The sequence below is a fragment of the Sarcophilus harrisii genome, chromosome 5 (genome assembly GCF_902635505.1).
Source record: "Sarcophilus harrisii chromosome 5, mSarHar1.11, whole genome shotgun sequence".
NCBI classification, from domain to species: Eukaryota; Metazoa; Chordata; class Mammalia; order Dasyuromorphia; family Dasyuridae; genus Sarcophilus; species Sarcophilus harrisii.
Window position 1 is genome coordinate 74,326,315 of NC_045430.1, and position 24,454 is coordinate 74,350,768.

At 36.4% G+C, this 24,454-nt stretch overlaps 1 protein-coding gene across 1 annotated transcript in view; it reads left to right on the forward strand.

Moving 5' to 3' along the window:
• The window catches only part of WIF1 (WNT inhibitory factor 1), a 106,313-nt gene extending 82,075 nt beyond the window's left edge, over window positions 1–24,238 (forward strand). The window contains exons 9-11 of the mRNA XM_031940883.1: window positions 15,676–15,771; window positions 16,729–16,824; window positions 23,539–24,238. Of these exons, the coding sequence (XP_031796743.1) occupies window positions 15,676–15,771; window positions 16,729–16,824; window positions 23,539–23,660 (314 nt within the window). The 3' untranslated portion in view covers window positions 23,661–24,238. The remainder of the gene's footprint in view (window positions 1–15,675; window positions 15,772–16,728; window positions 16,825–23,538) is intronic.
• The last annotated feature ends 216 nt before the right edge of the window (window positions 24,239–24,454 follow it).

Genomic DNA, 24,454 nt, shown 5'->3' on the forward strand with positions numbered 1-24,454 from the left:
AGTTCAAATCTGATCTTAAATACCTATTAACTGTGTGATCCTGGGTCTGTTTACCTCACTTTTCTCATCTGTAAAATGAGTTAGAAAAGAAAAGGTAAACCACTCCAGTATTTTTGCTAAGATACCTAAGATACTCAAATGGAGTCATGAATACTTGAACATGACTGAAAAAGACTGAACATAGTAGCATGGGGATGACTCCTAGTTCCTGACTGCTATTTCAATGAACCCAAACTAGTTATTCCTACCAAGAGAAAGCCATCCTTTAAAGGCCTATTGTGATGGATAGTTTGTCAGAGGACTATCTGAAGGAAACTGACCCTATGGAGATGGATGTTTTAGGCTATGATAATACCACAAAGACTTCCTACTAAGGGATACAGAGATTATAACCTGTGTAGATTATACATGTACCCATATAGATGAAATCATGAAGATCTAAGACAAGGTACTGTCCTAGGTCCTGGGGATACAACAGTGAAATAAGCCAGGCACTAATCTCAAGGGAGCTTAAAATCACTAGCTATTGCTCTGAAACCCTGGGCCTGCCACTGAGGGATGTTGCTGCAACCTTAAAGTAATCTGAGGGATCAGAAATTAGAAGTGATAGGAGAGGAGTGAGGACTTCAGCCTTCCAGGATGTCTCAGTTACCTTGGTCATAATTATGCTATAATTGATCCAAGGGGTCAATGCCCATTGAGGCTTCATGACACCAGTAGTGAAAGGGACAAAGCCAGAAAAAATGAACAAAAACTGGTGAAGGAGATGGTGTGGTTGTTTTGGAGACATGCACAGAGAGTAGTAGTCTATATTTTCAATATACTATCTAGTTGCACATATCTCTTAGGGTCATACCTCTCCTAGGGTTGTACAGTCCCCACTATCCTAGAGAATAAAATAAAAATGCCTTAGCATGGCCTTCAAGGTATCAAACAGTCTGAGTCCAATTTATCTTTCTAAATTTATCTCATTTATTTCCCCTCACATACTATATATTCCTGCCAGATTAGATTTCTCTCTGCCCATTCCTCTGCCACTGGGACCCCTAACACTGCCACTCCACTCCTGCTGGGGCTCTTATTGCTACCTTCTCTTCTGAGTTATGTGACTGCTAATTCCCATCACTAGTGCCTATTGGCCAGGGCATCCCTTTCCCTGGACAAATCGAGTGGCAGAGTGGATAGGGCATGGAGTCAGAAAGCTGCTGTTGTTCAGTTGTTTTTCAGTCATACCTGATGCCTCACAACCCCATTTGGGGTTTTCTTGGCAAAGATATTGTAGTGATTTTCCATTTCTTTCTCCACCTTATTTTGCAGATGAGGAACTGAGACAAATAGGATTAAATGAATTGCATAGAGTCACACACCTAGGAAGTATCTGAGATCAGATTTGAACTCATGAGTTTTGCTGATTCCAATCCCAGTATCCACTCTGCCACTTGTCCAAGAAGAGAGCCCAGGTCCCTCTGTGAGGGGTATCACCTAGCTGTCCCAACACATAGTGACATTTAATAAATGTATATTGATTGGTTTGTTTGGATATTTGTTGCAGAGATATTGCAAGAATAGAAAATTTTTTTTATTATTATAGCTTTTTATTTACAAGTTATATGCATGAGTAATTATATAGCACTGACAAATGCCAAACCTTTTGATCCAATTTTTCCCCTCCTTCTCCCCACCACCTCCCCTAGATGGTAGGTTGACCATACATGTTAAATATGTTAAAGTATAAATTAAATACAAAATAAGTATACACTTCCAAATCATTATTTTGTTGTACAAAAAGAATCGGACTCTGAAATATTGTACAATTAGCCTGTGAAGAAAATAAAAAATGCAGGTGGACAAAAATAGAGGGATTGGGAATTCTATGTAATGGTTCTTAGTCATCTCCCAGAGTTCTTTCACTAGGTGTAGCTGGTTCAATTCATTATTGCTCCATTGGAACTGATTTGGTTCATCTCATTGCTGGAGATGGCCACGACCGTCAGAATTGATCATCATATAGTATTGTTGTTGAAGTATATAAAATGATCTATTGGTCCTGCTCATTTCACTCGGCATCAGTTCATGTAAGTCTTTCCAGGCCTTTCTGAAATCACCCTGTTGGTCATTTCTTACCAAACAATAATATTCCATAATATTCATATACCACAATTTATTCAGCCATTCTCCAATTGATGGGCATCCACTCAGTTTCCAGTTTCTGGCCACTACAGAAAGGGCTGACACAAACATTTTGGCACAGACAGGTCCCCTTCCCTTCTTTAAAATCTCTTTGGAATATAAGCCCAGTAGTAACACTGCTGGATCAAAAGGTATGCCCAGTTTGATAACTTTTTGGGCATAGTTCCAAATTGCTCTCCAGAATGGTTGGATGTATTCACAATTCCACCAGCAATGTATTAGTGTCCCTGTTTTCCCACATCCCCGCCAACATTCTGCATTATCTTTCCCTGTCATTCTAGCCAATCTAACAGGTGTGTAGTAGTATTTCAGAGTTGTCTTAATTTGCATAAGAATAGAAATTTTAAAATGTTTTCTCACTCAAAGGGATACTCTTCTCTACATCACCTCAGTCTCTGGGGGAGAGTAGTTTCAGACATAATGCAGTTTCTATTGCATTCTGCATACAGTATTTGTCCCACCATGTTTACTTTTGAAAAAAGCAGGGCCAGTAGATTGATGACTATGCATCTCTGCTACCTTTGGCCTGAGTCAAACTGATGTCTTGGGACTTCATTCCTTACTTTGTAGAAGCCAAAGCTTCTACAAATCCCAACATGGATCTAGCTCCTGGACTTCTGGTGGCTTTCTCTGCTGACCTTTTAAGGCTTGTAAAGTCATAGCCATCTCTAATAACCTTTACTTGGGAGCTGGACAGAATGGACTAATTCTTGGCTTTGTGCCAAAACAATTCATTGTTTTGGTTCTTCAGGCCAAAATCCAGCAAATATGGAACTTCTTGCTGGACAGTACCTCTTTAAAAAAAATTGTGATAATCACTTATTACCGGTACATTGAACACATTCTTCAAAACAAAGCTCTTAGTGGTTCATCCTTTTTTCCAGGGAGAGGAAGAGACAGAGTACGAGACTTGTTTTGGCTAGTTAGTATTTTTGAATGAACTTGGTCTCATTAAAAAGACTCTAGTTCACCACGTAGTGAACCAAACCAGTTATAGGATGAATGTGCATGCTGCAAATCAGGAAGTAGCTTCTCCCCCTACCCTCCCCAGCCAGGACTTGTTATCACACCTTTTCAGAAGCAGGTTACTCAGATTCTTTCACATGGGAATTGCCTCAGAAGAGCACACTGCACATGTTCACTACCTCTCTGTTACATATATGTATATTTAACTATCATCTTTCTGTCTATACACACAAATAGATATATACCCACATGTGAGTAAATATACCTGTAAACATTTATGAATGAAATAAAATATATCTAACATGGATGATAAATGAAATAATCCTGTGTGAAGCACTTTATGAAATTTAAAATTATATATACATATATATATGTGTGTGTGTATATATGCATGTATGTCTATATGTATGTGTGTATCACAACAACCCTAGAAGGTAGATACTTCAGATATTAGCCTCCTTGTTTTATATTTTATATATGTGTGTGTGTGTGTGTGTGTGTGTGTGTGTATACACACAGGTACTTAATACCTATAGGTAGTACAAGTATTATCCTCATTTATTCTTTATGAAGAAACAGACTTAGAGAAGTTCCATATAGATGCAAGTGGTAGATGCTAGGGATAGAACTCATACTCAGATATTTTTTGAGAAATCTAGCCATCTACCATGCTTTGTGGAAAATGGACAAAGAAAATAATAAACAGTAAAAATATTTTTAAAATTTTTTAAAAATATTTAAAAAATAAAAAAATTTACATGGGAATATAGAAATATGTAAAAGGTACAATTATAAATGCATAAACTTACTTACACACACACACACACACACACACCTCCATCTCTAGGGAGGGGGAGGGGATGAGCTTCATAGCTCAAATTCCTATAAAGCACATTCCCAGTTCCAAGTCCAAAATGCTCCTCAGATTCAGGTTACAGGCATGCTGATTTGTCCTGGCTTCCAGAAAGCTGCAGGGATCACCTCCAGTTAGTATCTGAAACTAAAGGCAAAAATAGAGAACTGAAAAAACACTCCGAGACTCATTTCTCCCTAGCCAAGAGAAAAGAGAGGGAGAAGAGGATCTAAATTCATCCACTCTCATTGTTTCAATTCATGGTGTCCATGCTAAGTACAGCAGAGAGTTGGGGGGGGGGGGGGAGAGAGAGAAACATGAAGAGAGGGAAAGGGTCCATAGCTCAATTAGTTTTAATGACACTGCAGCCAGTCAAAGGGGGCTACCACCACCCATGAGATAAAGGAAAAATGGCTCCATGTTAGGTGAATAGGGCATGCTCAAAAAACCTCTCCCAGGTGTTCAGAAATGGGCAGTGCTCTGAGAAGCTCAGGTTACAGATAATTATAAGAATTCTGAGAAACAAGAGATCACTTTCTGCTGCTGGGAATCAGAAAAGCCTGAACTGGGTTCAAACAAAAAAAGTATTTATCAACATTAACCTAAAAACAAATTTAAAAGGCAATCCATAGTGAAGCAGTCATTAGACTGTCTTAAATCAAAAAAATCCTTACCCAAATGAAGGCCTTGTACAAAATCAGGAGTCATCTTGTTCCCTTGTTTTGGTATCTAGATAAAGGATCTTTTGTATGATTTGGGGAACAGAGAGACCATAGTGTGTGAATGTTTTTACCCAAATTCCAGGCTGACTTAACAGATTACTTGTTCACTGAAGTTAAATTCCTTATTAAAACTTTTCTTTCTTAAGCCTAACTTCCACCTTCTTTGTGGAATCCTTCCTTGATTCCCTCCACCTTTTCTCACTCTCCTCATTAGCAATCTTTCTTTTGCTCCTATCACTGACAACTTTGTATTTTGCTTCCATTATATCCCCAATAGAATATCATCTTGAGGCCAACAATGGTTATAATTTTGGGTCCCCAGTGTATAGGGCAGTGTATGCACATATGAGGATCTTAGTAAATGTGTTTGTTTTCTGGTCCAGACCTGCAATTTCTTTTGTATAATTCACTCTGGGAATGTAACCTCTCTTCACCAATGCAATTCATTGTTACCTGGTGAAAAACAATTTGCTGATGTGTGTTCAGCTCCCAGTATGCCCGAATACTAAAGTTTAAATGACCCAGAAATTGGGCAGTCTTCCTCCCCAACCACTTGCTTGTTGGGTCCCTGCCTCTCATTCCTTATTCCTTCTTAGGCAATTCATAAGGTATTTGATTTCAATGGTCTAGACTAGCCCACTGTCTTGCCCCACAGGTAAATGATAACCTCCTATTTGTATCATATTAGCTCTTTGTATAAGGTGCTAGAGACTGTCCCAAGAGTCATTTAAAAATTTTTTTTCATTTAATAGTATTTTATTTTCTCCAATTATATATATAGTTTTCAACATTCACTTTTGTAAGATTTTGAGTTCCAAATTTTTTCTCCCTCCCTTTCTTTCCTCTTCCATCTAAGACAGCAAACAATCTGATATAGATTTTATATATATACAGTCATTTTAAACAATTTTCTTTATTAGTCATGCTGTGAAAGAAAATAAAAACAAAAGGGAAAAAACCACAAGAAAGAAAAAACCCCAAAAAGTGAAAATAGTATGCTTTAATTCTTATTCAATCTTCATAGTTTTTCCTCTGGATGTGGATGACATTTTCTATCCCAAATCTAAAGAAATAGTCCTGGATCACCATATTGCTGACAAGAGTTAAGTCTATCAGAGCTGATTATCATACAATCTTGCTGTTACTGTATACAGTGTTCTGGTTCTGCTCACCTCGCCAAGTATCGATTCATGTCTTTCCAGGCTTTTCTGAAATCAGCCAGCCTTGTCATTTCTTATAGAGAAGTAGTATTCCATTACATTCATATACTATATATAGCTTATTCAGCCATTCCCCAATTGATGAGATCCATTCAATTTCCAATTCTTTGTCACCACAAAAAAACTGCTACAAACATTTTTGCATACACGTCCTTTTTCCTCTTTTTTGATCTCTTTGGGATACAGATCCAGTAATAGCACTGCTGGATCAGAATATGCACAGTTTGATAGCTTTTTGTGTACCAGAAGTCTTCATGTAGTTTTAAATTATGAAAAGTTGAAAACTGTACTGTTTTTTGGAACATTCTCTGTGTAAATTTGAGACCTGAGTGACTTTGAGACCTGTGGTCGTAGCACTCATTCTGCTGAATGCAAAACCACCAGCCTGGTTGTATTCTGAGAATAATGGGAGGGGAGGTGGCCACCCATGCTGTTCCCCATTGGCATCTGTCCTCCTCCCATAACTACCATCCTTGTGGGACACAGTGTCCCTCTTTAGTGGGGGCTCCCTTCTCTCTTACTCTGAATACACCCTGGGTATTTAATTGCTTAAAGGCATTGAGAGGTATGTTTAATTTGGTCTCTGGTCCCTCAACTAATGGTCCTAGGGAACCTATAAATGTTTGTTCAATTGAATTCTTATGACCTTTTGAAGTTAGTGTGTAGTTTCTAAGTGGGCAACTAATTCATTTATTGATCTTTATGTACAAAGTGAAACAACAAGATGGTAGGGTGTTGCCCAGATTCCCTCCTCCTCTTTCTCCTACCAAGTATCCCTTATGAATAGTGGGCATTTCTTAGAAAAATGGTGCAGGACAGAGGGGTGGTTTGTGGCCATTAAAACAGACAGAAACCCATTGTCCATGGAGATCTGGAACCCTTGACCCTGGCAGCCTCATTATCACAGAATTCTACCTGGAATATTAGCCACAGACAAATTTAATTAGTTGCTAAAACAGCTCACATTCTTTCTTTGAATTTTTATTAGTAATTCATTTAAATGCAGAGAGAACCACATTCTATGTAGCTTAGGCAAAGGCTCCCTCCCATTGATCTCAGTGTAGAAAAAAAATCATTACAATCATTTTTCTTTGTAGCTAATCTTTATGGAGAGAGGTGTCTAGCACAGTTCACTGTGAATGAAGCTTATATTATTTCATATTCATAGAGCATCCAGAGTCCAGAAAATAGACTACAACTATAGCCTAGTGAGCAGAGAGAATGCATTGTTTCTCCCTCCTCCCCTGGCTCCTGTGTCTGCCTAGGAAGATGCCTTCCTGCCCTCCTTTTCTGTGTATGTGTTAATGGAAACTTGCAGGTCCTTATTTGTCCCAGCTGTGTTATAGCTATTGCAAATACCATTGTGTCTTGGTACAGTCACAGTGCCAGGGACACTAGAAAGTTCAAAGCCTGAAAAACACTGACTTCCTTTTTTTTTAAACTTTCAACCCCTAATTTATTTGTTTTGTACTTGCAGTAGAAGATGAAATGATTTGGAAGAAGCCTTTATTTTTCTTTAATAGCGCTAATATGTTATACCAATGGTTTGCATAGGACATGGATCTTTAATTGTCAGGATGTGGTTTCATATCATTAATTATTCTTCTTTGATGAAGCTTGCTCTAATAGTCCCACTTAACTCTCATCACTTCTTGTCACATTTAGAATTGACAGAGTAGGCAATTGATTCTAAGTTTCTTACTCATGTGTTTGTTTTCTCTCTCCATTTCAATTTATGTAGGAGTTGAATTTTCTCTTTATTTTATATGTCCTCACATATTTTGAATGAGATGGGGTCTTAGAGATATTGCTAACCGATCACTTCTAGGATCTTCTAAAGAAATTCTTATTTCTACCAAAGCGAGTATGTTACAGATTAATTAGGGGTACTCATTACAGCAATTAGAATAAAAGCCCTCTGAATTTTGGGAGTTTCAAATGAGAATGGGGTCTTCATCAATTTCTCCCACCCCATTTCAATTTCTTCTTTTGGATGCAAGAGTCTCTCTGAATGAATGATTATGTGTTAACTTAGCATTAACACTAGAGAAGGGAAAAGGAAGGCTACACATAAGGCTTGTGTGTCCAAAAGAAATTTATTAAAGAATATTATTTACAGCTGGATGGAAATGTGAGTTAGATGCTGCAGACCTTTAGATCTGGGTCCAGATTTGGGTAATAGCATGGCATTTCCCTAGATTGGAGTGATGGTATGGCATATCCAAAGCTTCCCTTTTTATAGGAAAAAATACATCTCTGACATGTGGCATAGTTGATTCAGGGTTTGATGGGGAGTGAAACATTATTGCTCATTTTGCTTCAATATCTATGTTCTGAGATATTTAATCACAGTTATTAATTGAGGAGAGTGAGAGGATAAGACTGGAGAGTTTCCTGATTTATTCAGCGTTAGCTGGCTGGGGGGGGGAGGTGTTGGGATGTTGGAGGGTCTTAGGTGCTATGATGCCATTTGGATCCAGATGCACAATTACCTATGGAATTTTTATTAGGAAATGAGGTAAGAACTTTCTTGGTTGGTTCTAGAAATAAAAGCAAAAGGCAGCAAGAAACAATTAACACAGGATACCAGCCAGTAGTCATGAATCTTTCCAGGGGATTTTGTCACAAATTGTCTAGTTGATGTCAAGAGAAGGGTCTTGTATTATTCTCTCAGAGTAAGCCTTTGAAGGAAAGGGAGGGGTTTATGGCTTTTTCCTTCAGGATTCTGCACACGGAATGCTAATTCATTCTCCACAGGGAAAGGAGGAAACTTTTACAAGGAATCTAATGTTAAAGGAAAAAAGCCCCAGTGTATATAACATCTATGTGTTCATGTTCTCTATGGAAGGAACAAACAATCACTATGTGTGAGGCACTGTACTAAGTACTTTGCAAATATCTCCTTTGAACCTAGTGACAATCCTATCAGGTAGATACTAAAATTATCTGTATTTAACAATTGAGGAAATCAAGGCACACAGCAGTCACTTCTCCAGGATCATATAGGTCTTAAGTATCTGAAGCTCTTTATGACTCCAGGTCTAATTAATTCTCCATCTACTGAACCACCTGGTTGCAATATCAATTCCATTACAGGCCCCAGAGGAAAGTATATACAGAAAGTCCTAAGAAATAAACATCTCTATGCATGTAATAAGAAGGCTCAAGGATACACCTTATGAAATGAATCATGGAAATCACAATTTAATAGGCCCTATGATACAGGAAAAGATTGTGGAAATTGTGCCTGAGCTAGGAAGGGTTATTCACATGGCCCCATCTCCTTTTCTACCCCAAGCAGGGAAAAAATATATATACAATAGGAAAGTTTAGATTCCTAATATTGGTTTTAATCTCTTCTCATCTGGAGTCTAATAAAGCAGAATGGCTTCCTAAATTTAAATCTGGTTGGATTCTGCTATTAAGCTTAAAGATATTAACAACTAAAAAGCTAGTTAGAAACAGCCTATCAGCAAAAGCAAAGATATAGATTAGGTAGGGAGAAGGAGGTGACTGGGATTGTAACTTTAAGTTAGCAAACTTCCCAAGAAACTTGAATGATTCTCCAGGGACAAAACCATTCAAATTATTTAAACTCAATTAGAAAAAAAAAGTTTTTTGAACTGTCTTATCAAGTAATACCTTCCTACCTACTCCTACTCCTTCCTAATCTCCCCTACTCCTTCCTTCTGAGGCAGAAGCAGCATTGGATAGATATTGGAACTGGAATCAGAAAAATCAAAGTTCAAATCTGACCTTAGACACATACACAAGGGGTGACCTTGAGTACCTCTATTTTCCTCAGTTTCCTCAACAATAAAATGAGGGGTTTGTTATGAGTATCATATGAGATAATATTTATAAATACACTTTTTACAGGACCTGGAACATAGTAGGTGCTATATAAGTGCTTATTCCCTCCTTCCTTTGCTGAAAAGAGAATCAAAATATCTAGAACTAGAAGGGACATTATTTTCCAGTCCTTTCAATTTACCAGATAAGGACATTGAAGCCCAATTGTCTGAAGTTACATAGAAGAAACAATTCTAACCAAGAGAGAGGGATGACTTCAAATCCAATGCTCTCGTCATCAAGTTTGCTGCTAGCATAGTATTAATAGTCTCATCCTCATCCAGAAATGTTAGAAGAGCTCAATTCAAATTCCACGTATGGAAATTACTTTGCACAAACCATTTATCTTTCCTAGTTCTCAGTTTCCTCATCTACAAAATGAGGAAAGGTGATCCTACATGTCTTCTGAGGTCTTTTTCAGCTCTAGAGCTATGATCCTGTAATCCTAATCTGTATTTATTTTACCATTACAAAATAGCTTTTTGGAAAAGGGAGATCATTTCATCTGGTAGGAACATCGATAGGGACAGCTAGGTGACACATTGGATAGAGTAGCAAGCCTGGAGTAAGGAAAATTCATCTTCCTGAGTTCAAATCTGACCTCAGACACTTACTAGCTGTGTGATCCTGCACAAATGAGCTGAAGAAAACGACAAACCACTCCAGAATCTTTGCTGGAGAAAACCCCACATGGGGGACAGAAAGAGTCAAATGCAACTGAAATGACTAAACAAGGAACATAGGTGGAAAGGTAGGAGTAGAGAATCATGAAGGCTGGCAATATATAAGTTTGCCAATTGAATATCTTTCATCTCTGCTTCACTTTTTGTTCATCCTTTCATATAAGCCTGGAAGTGCAAAGATTAAAAGCATCAAGGCCAATTAGAAGAGGTAAAGTGTAGAGGTAGGGAAATTACCCTTATATAGTAGAGTAAATAGACCATTAGAACTAGAATCAAGAGATTTGTATTTAAAATCTTGGTAGAACACTTAGTAGAATACTGAGTATTTTAACTTTGCTGAATTTCTGGAAGTTAGACTGGCTTCAATCTGAACTAGCGCTCATCAGCTAAGAAGGTGTAAAAATAAAAAACACCAAAATTCCTCCCCATTTATTGTTCATGAACTTTAAAATAAAATTTTCCTGAGGAATAATTTCTTCATCCATACTTCAGGGAATGGTGGTGTGTTCTTTTTGGGAGAATCAGGTAATTCTGGAGTCAAATACCTGAGTCAGTTTTATGTGCTGAAAGGATAAAATATTTATTGTTGTTCAATTGTGTCTGACTCTTTGTGACCTCATTTGGGGTTTTCTTGGCAAAGATACTGGAGTTTCTCCAGCTCAAGCTTATTTTATAGATGAGGAAACTGAGGTAAGCAGGATTAAGTGATTTGCCCAGTGTCACATAGCTATTAAATATCTAAAGTTGGATTTGAACTCAGGATGATGAATCTCCCTGACTCCAGACCTGGTACTATATCCACTGTCACCTAGTATTTATTAGGAAGTAAAGAGAAATTCTCACTTCAATATTCAAAGGATGTAGGGCTGGAAAGGACTTCTAGATTAGACTAGTGATATTATAGAAGAGAAAATTGACAGATTAAATGATTTGAACAAGGCCATACAAGCATAAGAGCTAGAATTTGAATTTAGATATTTGACTCCAGAATCATTATACTTTATACTTCTTCCCACTGTCTTTCTGAAAATCATTTATCTTCATAATGACATAGTTGGTGATAGGGTAAGTTTTTTGTTTGATTTATTTTTATTTTGCTGAGGAGTGAGATTGGATGGTGAAAGACATAAAACTACCTGGCATAGACTGGGTTTTAATTTATAGTTTAGGGGATTGTCTAATACAGAGCTTCTTAAATTTTTTCCATTCATGACTCCTTTTCACCCATGAAATTTTTACATGACCCCAGGGATATAGGTATATAAAAAGGGACACAAATCAAACATTTACTGATAATAAATCATAATTTCACAATCCTCACTTTCATTTTTCACTATTCCACATAAGGTTAGAACCCACAGTTTTAAGAAGTTTTGATCTAATATATCACCAAGGCTAATAATTCTTTAGATAGAAGTTAAAAGGTATCAGTTATACCAGAAGTACATAGAGAATGGTTCTCAATTTTACCCAAAGCTAGCAAAATCTCTCTTTCAGGCTTAGTGGTTGAATAAAGGAGGTTTGTAGGGTACATAGTTGCAATTCCTCTTTTAGAAATTTCTCAGGTTAATTGAACCTTATTTAATAGGATGTTTGAAAGTAAATTGGGCCCCTAATGGCAATTAAAGGGTTTTTGTTGTTGTTCCAGCAATCTGATTAATTATTGAATAGGTCCAAAAGTTTGAAGAGTGGGAGGAGGAAGAAGTTCATAATCCTAGGTGCTATAATGTGTTTCCTTCCTCAGGCAAATATATAGGTCCTTAGACTTGTGATTCTATCTTCCCAAGACATTAACTAGCCAGGAAGAATAGAATGGGGGATGAAGAATAAAAGCTTCTAAAGGAGGGAAGTTGTTTGAAACAACAGTTTCATTCCTTCTCTGTGTATATACCAGACGCTTTTTCAATGAATATTAAACAAAAAAAAAAAAGGTGTGTGGGGGGGAAATAATATATTTCAAGCCTTGAGCTATGAAAAGCTAATAATTGGTAAATCCTTCTGAAATTTTTTCCTCCAAGTTCCTTGATGTGGTATCCAATCTGAATGGTCTATACTGGGCTTAATCTCCCTCTTCTCTCTTGAAAAATTCTGCCACAGAATGGTTAAAGTAAATTCCAGAGAGGAAAAAAATCAGCATATCATTATGATATCTAAAGTATCTTCTCAATTCAAAGTTCTATGAGGCTACAATTTATGAGAATTCCAGAAAAACCTGTTTGGCTTAAAAAGAAGATAGATGTGTGATGAGAAACCTGGATCATTCAGAGGACTATACAGATTTCTTCAAATATAATTGTGTCCTATTTTAAGAAAATTTGATATACATTGAAATTTAGGAAATTTGAAATATTTATTTTCTTAAAAAAAAACCTTCATCTTTGAAAAAAAAGTATTGGTTACATGGATCTTGTAAAAAGTGCGTTCTCTTAGTACAACCAAAATGAGATGACTAGAATAAAAAATTCATCATTAATTGTTTGATGTTCATTGGAATTAAGGCTGTAGTGGCATGTGATTGAATAAGTGAAGATAATTGCTAACCTTTTATGATGTGCTAAGAATAGTGCTAAGCTCAAAATAATTTTAAAAATCAAATTGTGAAATTTATTTGTGATTTTTGACATAGAATTTGTACAGAAAGAGGACAGAGAGATTTATGATGATCATTACTAATAATTACAGTAATAAAGATAACTGGTAGTAGGCCTTAAACCTATCAGTGAGTTAGGGGCATGTCTATCCTAATATATGATCCAACAGAAAGGGCAGATAAGAACAACTTTGTTCTTATGGCCATAAAGGTGCCTGAAACAGGTTGTATGGAGTACCTAGAACTTGATGAAATGTTAAAGTTGCCAAAGTCATTTACTGTATATTGGGCAATTGCCAATCATTTTGATTTTTATCTTGTCATTGACAACTCTGGGCAACTCTGCTTCATTTAAAATCATTATGTCATCTTTGGTTGTCTTCAAAAATGAAGGAAGATGAAAAATCGTAGTTATAATAATAGCAATGATAACCATAATGCAAAAAACCAACAAAGCAAAAAACCAACAAAGAGTTCTAACAAGAGATAAGTTGGATAAGGCAAGTCCTGTTCTCAAGGAATTTATATCTAATAGGGGAAAACCTGGCCCTAAGAGTGAGCGTTAGTAGCATAGCCATCCCTTTTGAGGAAACATCCTAAATTGCCAGCCTGGATTCAGGCAAGGTGAATGAGCCAGCTTCAGCCCAGGAAAAGAAGGTCTAGAGAGATTTAAAGTGAGTTCCACTTTGAAATTTATGAAGGGATACGAGTTTATTAAATTTATTAGGAACAAAAACTTATATTTTTATGCTTATGTTCAAGAAATCTACTTTAAAAGCCCCTCCTCTCCCCCCCAAAAGAAATCAATTTCAAAAGTATAAAAAAGTGATGACATAGTTAAATTGTCTATATGAAAAAGATCTTGGGTTTTAGTGGACTGCAAGCTCAATAAGAATTAGTAGGGTGATATAACAGACAAAAAAGCCAATGCAATTTTGTGCTGCATTAAGAGAGGTATAAGGAGGTGACAATACTAAGTCTTGGTCAATCTACATTTGGAGTATTATCTTCAGTTTTGAGTACCACAGTTTAGAAAGAACATTTATAAACCAGAGAGCAACTAGAATGGAGATACGTCAACTGGAGTGGAGTCTATGCCAACTGAAAAAACTGTGAATGTTTATTCTGGAGATGAGAAAGCTCAAGGGGAACATAAAAACTGTCTTCAAGTACTGGAAAGGCTTTTTCATAGAAATGGGATAAGACTTGTTCTAAGACATGAAACTAAGAATAATGATTTGATATTGCAAAGAAGCAAATTTTAAGTGTCATGTCAGAAACATATTTCCTGATGATTAGAATTCTCCCAAAGGGAAATGGGCTACCTTAAGAGGTGTTGGGTTCTTTGTCCTAAGCAAAGGCCAGACAAAGATTGGTTATTATTATAAAGAAAAGATTCTTTTTCCGATACTGGATGGACTGTATGTCCACTGAGATCTCTTCCAACTTCTAACTTCTTTGATTCAGTTTGCAAGACTTTGATAGACATAAACTACTTTTATTTTTAATTATAGCTTTTTGATTTTTATCTTGCCACTGACAACTTTGTGCAACTCTACCTCATTTAAATCACTTTGACACCATGTGATTCTCTTCAAAAATGAAGGAAGAACAAGAAATCATAATTATAGTAATAATAATAGCAATGATTACCATAATGCAGAAACCAACAAAGACCTCTAGCAACAAATAAGCTGGGTAAGGAAAGTCCTGTTCTCAGGGAATTTTTATTCTAATAAATTTTCTATTTTATTTTCAAACTTCATGCAAAAATAGCTTTCAACATTCATCCTTGCAAAACCTTGTGTTTGAGATTTTTCTCCCTCCCTTCCTTTCACTTCTGTCCCCTAGATAGCAAATAATCCAATACAGGTTAAAGGATGTGCATTTCTTCTATACAAATTTCCACATTTATTATACTGCACAAGAAAAATCAGCTCAAAAAAGGAAGAAAGTGGGGAGGAAAGCCAGCAAACAACAACAAAAAAGGCAAAAATACTATGCTGCGATCCACATTCAGTCCCCATAGTTCTGTCTCTGGGTACAGATGGTTCTCTCCATCACAAGTCTATTGGAACTGGCCTGAATCATCCATTATTGAAAAGAGCCACATCCCTCAGAATTGATCATCATATAATCTTGCTGTTGTCATGTTCAATGATCTCCTGGTTCTACTTAGCATCAGTTCATGTAAGTCTCTCCAGGCCTTTCTGCAATCATCCTGCTGATCATTCCTTATAGAACAATAATAATCCACAACATTCATATGCCTTAACTTATTAAGCCATTCTCCAACTGATGGGCATTCATTTAGTTTCCAGTTCCTTGACACTGCAAAAAGGGCTGCCACAAACATTTTCCCTTTTTAATGATCTCTTTGGATTACAAGCCCAGTGGTAACACTGCTGGATCAAAGGGGTATGCACAGTTTGACAGCCCTTTGGGCATAGTTCCAAATTGCTCTCCAGAATGATTGGATCAGTTCACAACTTTAATTGATTTGCCTAGGATCATGCGAGTTATGCCCATGGCAAGAACTGATCTAAAGTCTAGGCCTAGCTATACTAGATTCCTTTTAATATATGGTTTTCTCTTTTAGGCAAATGTCAGCAAACCTGTAGAAATGGTGGTAAATGTATTGGTAAAAATAAATGCAAATGTTCCAAAGGCTACCAAGGAGATCTCTGTTCTAAACGTGAGTACCTGATACACTTAATCCACTTGGTAAAGGGGTAAATTAAGGATGTCTCTTGGAATATCACTTTTGTATTTGCTATATGTTATTGCTACACTTATAGCATTTTAATTTGTTTTCACTAATGTGTCAGTTTTATTTATGTGGGTTCTTAGAGTTAGGTAAATTCCAAGCTTATAAAGAAGAGGAGAGGAGAGAAAAGAAAAACAGGGGAGAGGAGAAGAAAGAGGAAAGGGAATTGGGAAGAAAAAAAGAAAAGGGATAAGGAGGAAGGACAAAGGGGAGAGAAAGGAAAAAAAGAAGAGAGAAGAAAAGGAGAAAAGAAAAAAGAGTAGAGGAAGAGAGAGGAGAGAAGGTAAAAAAGGAAAATAGGGAAGGAAGGGAGAAAGGGAGGGAAGAGAAAAGGGAGGAAAGAAAAAGAGGGAGGGAACAGAGAGAAGGAGGCAAAGAAGAGACGGAGGGAAGGAAGACAGAGATGGAAGGGAAAGAGGGGGAAGGGAGAGAGGGAAGGAGGGAAGGCATAGGGGGAATGGAGAGAGGGAGGGAAAGGAGAGAAGGAGGCAATGGAATAAGGAAGGAAAGGGGGGATGGAGAGAGAGAGGGGGAAGGAAGAGAGCAAAAGAGGGAAGGGAGAGAAAGGGGGAAAGTACATACAAAACTTTCTAAAGATAATAAACTTCCTAAAAGATAATCATGTGTCACTGTCCTGCACTGGGCACTGAGTCACCTTTTGTGGCCACACGGCATCATGCACAGTTTAATCTCTTAGGGAACTGAGAGGACTGGGTGCTAATTCTACCAGAGAATGACATAAGAAAAAAACACCTCTCCTCACTCAAGTGAGAGGGATTAGGCCAAAACTAACACATTGTACAGAGCAGCAGGAAAAGTAACTGTGTAATTTAGACCAAAAACAAACATTCAGAAAGCTTTCTTTGTGCTATTCTCTGATTCTAGCTGTCTGTGAGCCTGGTTGTGGAGCACATGGGACCTGCCAGGAGCCCAATAAATGCCAGTGTAGGGAAGGCTGGCACGGACGACATTGCAACAAAAGTGAGTGGGAACTGATATATGTTAGCGTGTGCCCCAGAATTTCCCTTAACTTTCTGTCACTTGCATTCCACTAGCTCCAGAGGTGAGGCTATCTTGTAATTAAAAACTGCCTCCGGTTAAAGTAACTTTTGACTCACTGATGCAGCAGATTGCAAATGATGAAATACTTGTCAGTCATAATTTAGATCTATTTAAATCAAATTTGAAATTGGCATTCCAATGGTCTTGACTCTTTAGCATAAAGGTCTTCTCTGGAATTTTAAAATGACATTGTGCCCATGGAACACTGAGATATTGTACAATGGATTTAGCAACTTTAATAGAGAATTTATGAAAAGTTGTAGGTAGGGTCAAAGATACAGTTATCACTTCCACATCTCGACTTTCCCCATCTTGGTTTCAATATACTGTGGGTTGGCATAAAAAAATTAAATTTGAGGGGAATTTTGCAGAAGCCACAAATAACACACAGAAGTCATCAGACAACACAACAAAATTTTGGCAACTCAGAAATGAATAACATATATGCATGGTATTATATAATAATAACCCAAATTTTATAATAAGGTACTGTAAGTATCCCATAAAAGAAAAAAGAAAAATTCTCTGGTATGAAGGGATGGACAAAAAAATTTTACATGGATTTTCTAGATCACAGAGGGTGGGGGGAGAAGCACATCCCCCCTTTCACCTACTCATTTGGTAGTGTTTGAGTGAACCCACTGAGGGAAAAATGAAATTTGGGAAAGTCTATGCAGGTAATTTTAGTAGGCTCAAAATCAAACAGATATCCCAGAAGTCCTTTGTTTAAAGGATCACTAAGGACTAGTAAGCCTGGATATTTAGAGCCAATCTGGAATAATCATAGATTTAGACTAAAAGGTGAATTCAGCAGTTATTGAGTCCTAGGACTTTAGGTTTAGAGTGCATTGAAAGGTATTTTTTTTCCTACTAACAACCTTTTCAATCGAGAAATTTTTACATGACTCTGAATATAATAAATATATGTGTATTACGCATACACAAACATATAATAGATATAAAATAAAACATTTATTGATAATAAATCATAAAGAAATTCATTTTAAAACTATTCTTTGTTATACATATAATTTTTCCCTTTTGTTAATTGAAAGCAAATTTGCATACTAATGAGATGGATGTGCTTGGGGTTTTTTTTTTTTGACATAAAGAATGAAATCCTAGCAGAATATTTGACACCTTTTACTGTGGTCAAATTTTTTACAACCCTCACACTCAGTTATATGACCCCCACACAAAGTCACAACCTACAGCTTAAGAAGTTTTGATCTAGTACAATGATATCAAAAGCAAGTACAAAGGGCCACCAATCTATACAAGAGGATCCTTGTAGCCCCCATATTGACAGTTTAAAATGGAATATTAGCAATATTGTATTTTCATTTATTTTGCTAAATATTTCCCAATTACATTTTAATCTGGTTTAACTGCAATTGTGAGTATTTGGGAGTTCGCGCGCGCGCATGTGTGTGTGTGTGTGTGTGTGTGTGTGAGAGAGAGAGAGAGAGACAGACAGACAGACAGACAAACAGACAGAGACAGACAGACAGAGAGGCACATAGAGAGACATCTCTGAACTAGTACAACCACTTTGCTTTACAGGTTAAAAAAAAAAAAAGCATAGAAAGCTTGGAAAAGTTAGGTGACTTGCCCAAGATCACAAAGCTAGGTTTCTAAGTCAAGTCCTGGGACTCCAAATTCATCAATAATGCGTTCCATCAAACCCCTATCCCCCCCACCCTTTTAAAAAACACACACACAATATCCTGTATCAGATTGCTTTAACATCTCAGAGAGAGGGTAAGAGAGAAAGGGAAGGATAGAATTTGGAACTCAGAACTAAAAAAAAAAATGTTAAAAATTGTTTTACATATAATTAGAGAAAATATTACTTTAAGAAATAAACTGGATAAATAAAAAAGAAAAAGAAAAGACAGAAATAAATACACACTGGATATTCCCTCCCTCTATTAGGTTGGAAGCACAGTAGCCACTCACTAGCTAGTCTTATCTGCATAGGAGCTTTGACCTGCTCCATATTAGATTTAAACAGATTCTCCCCATGCCCAATTGGTTTAGTTTAGAGCATCTCCTAAATTTCCATCTCAAGAGATTGCTAATCTCAGCCTCTTAGCCTTAGGGATTACAGATGGCCAACATACCAGCTAAATCCCTTTGCAGATGATCAAGATGAGACCTAGAGAACTTGTGTCAATTATACCAGACCATATAACAAATCAATGATAGACTTTAAATAAATTAAAACTCAATGCTGATTGACTTGGAATTTTAACTGAGATTCTCTGGTTATAATTCTGTGGCTTTCCCATCGCATTACTCTAACTATATAATTCATATTTCTATACTTCTTTTTGTACAGTCATTTCAATCATGGCTGACTCTCTGTGACCACTTTTGGGGTATTCTTAGCAAAGATACAAGAGTGATTTACCAACAGCATTAATGACTTGCTAATCACACAGCTAGTAAATGTCCAAGGTCAGATTTAAATTCAGATCTCTCTGGCTTCAGTCATGACACTCCATCCACTGGCATTTATTAAACATTGACTATGTACCAGGTACTGAACTAAAGAATGAGAACACAAAGAAAGGCAAAAATAATCCTTGAGGAGTTCACAGTTTGATGAACTCTATGATTTGCAAAGTACTAGACATGTACTAGTTAATTTTATTTTCACAACTCTGTGAAGTAGTTGTTACTATTTCCCCTATTTTATTTTATTTTTTCTAACAAATTTATTTATTTTTAATACACATTACTTAATGAATCATGTTGGGAGAGAAAAAGCAGAGCAAAAGGGAGAAAAACATGGGAGAGATTTAAAAAATAAAACAGAAAAATGAAGTAAAATTGTATGTGTTGATTTATATTCAGTCTCCTTAGTTCCTTTTTTGGATGCAGATGGCATTTTCTGTCTAAAGTCTATTGGGATTACTTTTAGATACGAAAACACTGAAAAGAACCAAGTCTTTCATAGTTGATCATCACACATTCTTGCTGTTATTGTGTACAATGTATTATTGGTTCTACTTGTTTTGCTCAGTATCAGTTCCTGTAAATCTTTCCAGGCCTTTCTAAAATCAGATTATCATTTTTTGTAAAACAATAATATTCCATTATTTTCATATATTATAACTTATTCAGCCATTCTTTAATTGATGGGCATTTACTCATTTTCCAATTCTTTTTCACCACAAAAATAGCTGCTACAAACATTTTTGTACATGTGGGTCCTTTTCCCTCCTTTATGATTTCCTTAGGATCCAGACCCAGTAATGACACTGCTGGGTCAAAGGATATGAACAGTTTGAAATCCCTTTGGGCGTAGTTCCAAATTGTTCTCCAGAATAATTTGAGTAGTTCCCAACTCCACCAACAATGCATTAATGTCCCAGTTTTCCCACATCCCCTCCAATTTGACATCTTTTTCTGTCATCTTAACCAATCTGAGAGGTAGGAGGTGGTACCTCAGAGTTGTTTTAATTTGCACTTCTCAAATTAATAGTCATTTAGAGCATGTTTCATATAGATGACTTTAATTTCATCATTTGAAAATTTTGTACATATCCTTTGATCATTTATCCATAGTATTTCCCCTCTTTTAAAGACTGAAAAAAAAATAACTGATCTTAGAAGTACTTAAGTGACTAGTCCAGAGTGACAGAGTTAGACATAGAATTTTAACTTAGTTTCTTCTCCAATACTCTGTCCCCTGTGTCATTCAGTCTTTCCAATATTTTTACCTCAATGATATGGACCCATCTTCCATTTATATATAAGAAAACATGATTTTCATGATTGCTGAAGGAGACAGTAAGAAATGTTATTCACCTTGATGTGATTAATACTTTCACATCTCTGAGTTCCCAAGTCAGAGGATAGTTTACCTACTCCAAACTATGAGAAAAAAGGAAGAAAGCATCACCAAGAAATCATCAAATAGGATGATTTGATCAGGACTGAAATATTCTGAATTGACTGAAAAAAACTGGCTGAAAAAACTGGCAAAGAATATTCCAAATAGTCCCATCCATAGTCTCCTCCACTCATTGTTATGACATATCTGAAATTCCCTCCATTAGAAGTCATTCTTTGGGGATAAGACATTGTGTACCCAGAACACTATTAAAAATCAACTAAGTAATCCAATTATGCTAGCACATCAGTCCTTCAACACTTCCTCAGGCCCTGAGGAAACAGGGCATAGGCAAATTTTGATTTGGGGGTAGAGAGTGATAGAGAAATTTTGGGATACGTAGTGCTATCAAGGAAGGGGAGATCTCAGTAAAGCAAAACCGGAATAGGTTCTGGCCATATAGACAGAAGCATGAGAATACTGGGCACCTGGATGGGAACAGGAGAACCCTGACAATGTAATCTACTTCATAACTTTGCCCAGGGTCATCCTTTTCTCAGAGGGAAGTGGGTAGATTTCAGGTGGCAGACTTTGTTTTTAACTTTGGATTTTATGTACACTAGAAAGTCAAAACTGCCAAACAAGATACCAATTCTGATTGGTGGCATAAACTTACTTTTGTCTTGTTTGTTTTTTCATTTTTAATAAGCCTTCACTAGTGTATCTTTAAACTTTTTTTCCATCAAAAAATATAAAATTTATTAAATGACATTTCGTTGCTTGCAAAAGAAAGATCATTAAAGTAAAACAAAATTGGTTACTATACAGGAAGATGTTGCTGGCAGAGCCGGATTTTTTAGATTTGGAGGAAATCCATTTAGTGAATTGAATTAGAATTAAGAACTGATATCAAGCTAAGCACAAGTCATACAATTGTAAGCATAGAGTTGAAAGAGATCTCCTAGATCATCTAGATCAAGTTCTTTATTTTACACATGACAAAACAGACCCAGCAAGGTCATGACTTGACAAGGTCACAAGGTTCCAGGGCAAATATTTGAACCCTCATTCTTTGACTCCAAACTCAGCAGTCTTTCATCTGAAATATCCTGCCTCCCTATACTGAGAGAATTCACTCTGAGAATTCACAGACAGAATTGGAGCAAGTCGAACTACTTGAAATAGTAATAGCTGAATATCTGACATTTATATAGCAAATTAAGGCTTGCAAAGCACTTCCCGAAGATGAAATTATTTGAGCCTCATAAGAACTTCATGAAGTAGATGACATTATCTTCCCCATTTTACAGAAAGAAAAACTAAGGCTTAAAAAGATTAAGTGCTCTATTACCCATGCATATAACTTGTAAATAAAAAAGCTATAATAATAATAAAAAAAAAGATTAAGTGCTCTCAGGGTCATACAACTAAATTGCTTCTCATCTAGCAGGTTTTCCATGGCACCAATTGGTTCCCAATATATCAATATCACTGCACTCCTGGCCTGGGCTGGTGGGAAGGAAATTCCCAAACAGATACAATCCTTACCCCATCCCCACCCTTATTTCCATGAGCATGAAAGTCATTATTGAGAATAAACTCTTTAGAATTATCTTTTTAACTCTACTGGTAAATAAGCACTAAATTCATCTAGGATTATTTCTGTTTTTCATTTTGGTTATTTCTATGGCTCTAGTAGATAGACCCAGGGGCAGCTAGGTGGTATAGTGGATAGATCATCAGATCTAGAATCAGAAAGACCTGAATTCAAATTTGACCTCAGATACTAGCTGTGTGACCCTGGATGAGCCACTAAACCCTTCCTGACTCAATTTCCTCACCTGTAAAAGGAGCTTGAGGAAGAAATGGCAAACCATTCCAGTATCTGCCAAGAAAAACCTCCAAACAGGGTCATGCAAGTGAACAGCAAGATAGATCTAGTCATTTGGGAGCAGAGGGGAAGGAAGGAGTATAAAATAATTCTTATCACTTTAGCTTAAATTGATTATCAAGTGGAGCAAAAGAAAGGCTATGCTCAGATTGCAGAGGTTAACATTTTCTTTTTGTAAATCAACATTATGAATTTAATGGCCCTTGGTTGAAAAATACGCATTTCTTTTCAACCTCATAATTGCCCTTGACATTGATAAGAATTCCTAGAATATCCAATCCAACATTTTGCTTATCAAAATTATGTTACTCTGGCAGGGACTTTGTATAAAGATAAATCTGATTTGATACAATCAAATCACATCACAAATCAAAGAACTCCTGTGAACTTGTACGTACCTATGTAACATTAGGCAAATCACTTCTTTGGACCTCAGTCTCCTCATCATCTATCTGTAAGGTGAAATATTTGGACTAGATCATAAATAAGTTCTTAACCTTTTTTTTTTTAGTCTCATGGAACCCTTTGGCAGTCTGGTGATAACTCTCCTCAGAAGGATGTCTTTAAATTCATAAAATAAAAATACATAGGATTACAAACTAAACCAATTATATTGAAATACAGCCATCAAAAAAAAAAAAATATATATATATATATATATACATATTTTTTTTAACTTCATGGACCCCAGGCTAAGAACCCTTTTACCAGATGACCTCTGACATCCTTCAATTCAAAACTGTTCCCACAGTCCTCACTCAGGTAGCTCCACATTGTGGTTTTTGTGGCCAGGCCAGTTGGGCCAGAAAGGGAAAATGGATCCCATCAGAATGGTTCCCCATGAACCTGAAGGGTCTGGTTTTGTAGTTTCTTTTCTCTTAAACTGTGGTTAATTTTTCAGGGTACGGAGCCAGCCTCATGCATGCCCTAAAGCCACCAGTTATCAAGCACAGACAGCACCCGCCTTTACTTAAAAAGGCCGAAGAGAAGCATGTTCCACCTGAATCCAATTACATCTGGTGAACCCCCAGCATCTGAAACGTTTTAAGTTACACCAAGTTCATAGCCTTTGTTAACCTTTCATGTGTTGAATGTTAAAATGCTGTTCATTACAGGGAAGAATACTGGCCTGAATTTTATTAGCTTCATTATAAATCACCAAGCTGATTTTCCTTTTAAGTCTTCTATGTGCTTCTTTAGCATGATGGTATAGGTCTCATTTAGATTCTTTTTAACGACATTTCTGTTAGAAAGTCCATTGACCAGGTTAAACTTAGCTGCAGATGATTTTCCAAAACTGAAAATGCAAAGATAAGCTAGGAGATTGGGGGCACATTATAGAGGGGCACCCTTGACTTAAAACACACACACATCATAGAGATAGATTGGGCAAGGCAATGATTGCTATGATTGGCTACTATGTTTTGCTCTTTAAAACAAAAAACCTCTTTATTATTTAGATATAGATTTAAATGTCAGTTATTTAAATCTAAAAATCAGATATTTAGATCTAAACATTAGACATTTAAAGCTATGTTACTTTTTAAAGAAAAATGAGTGAATGAAGAAAAAAGGGGAAAAATGAATGAAATTTTTAAAAATCTCAGCACAATGTTTTGATTTTCCTGTTTTTCCTGAATTCTCAGTATAAAAAACATTCTTTTAAGTCACATTTATACAATATAATATATTGTATACAGCAAACTAGAAATATAATGTATGAATTTTTGCATTGGCTTGAAGCAATATAATATATTGTAAACAAAGCACAACTCGTGTAATAAACTGTATACTGACTGATATGTATAAAATAAAGA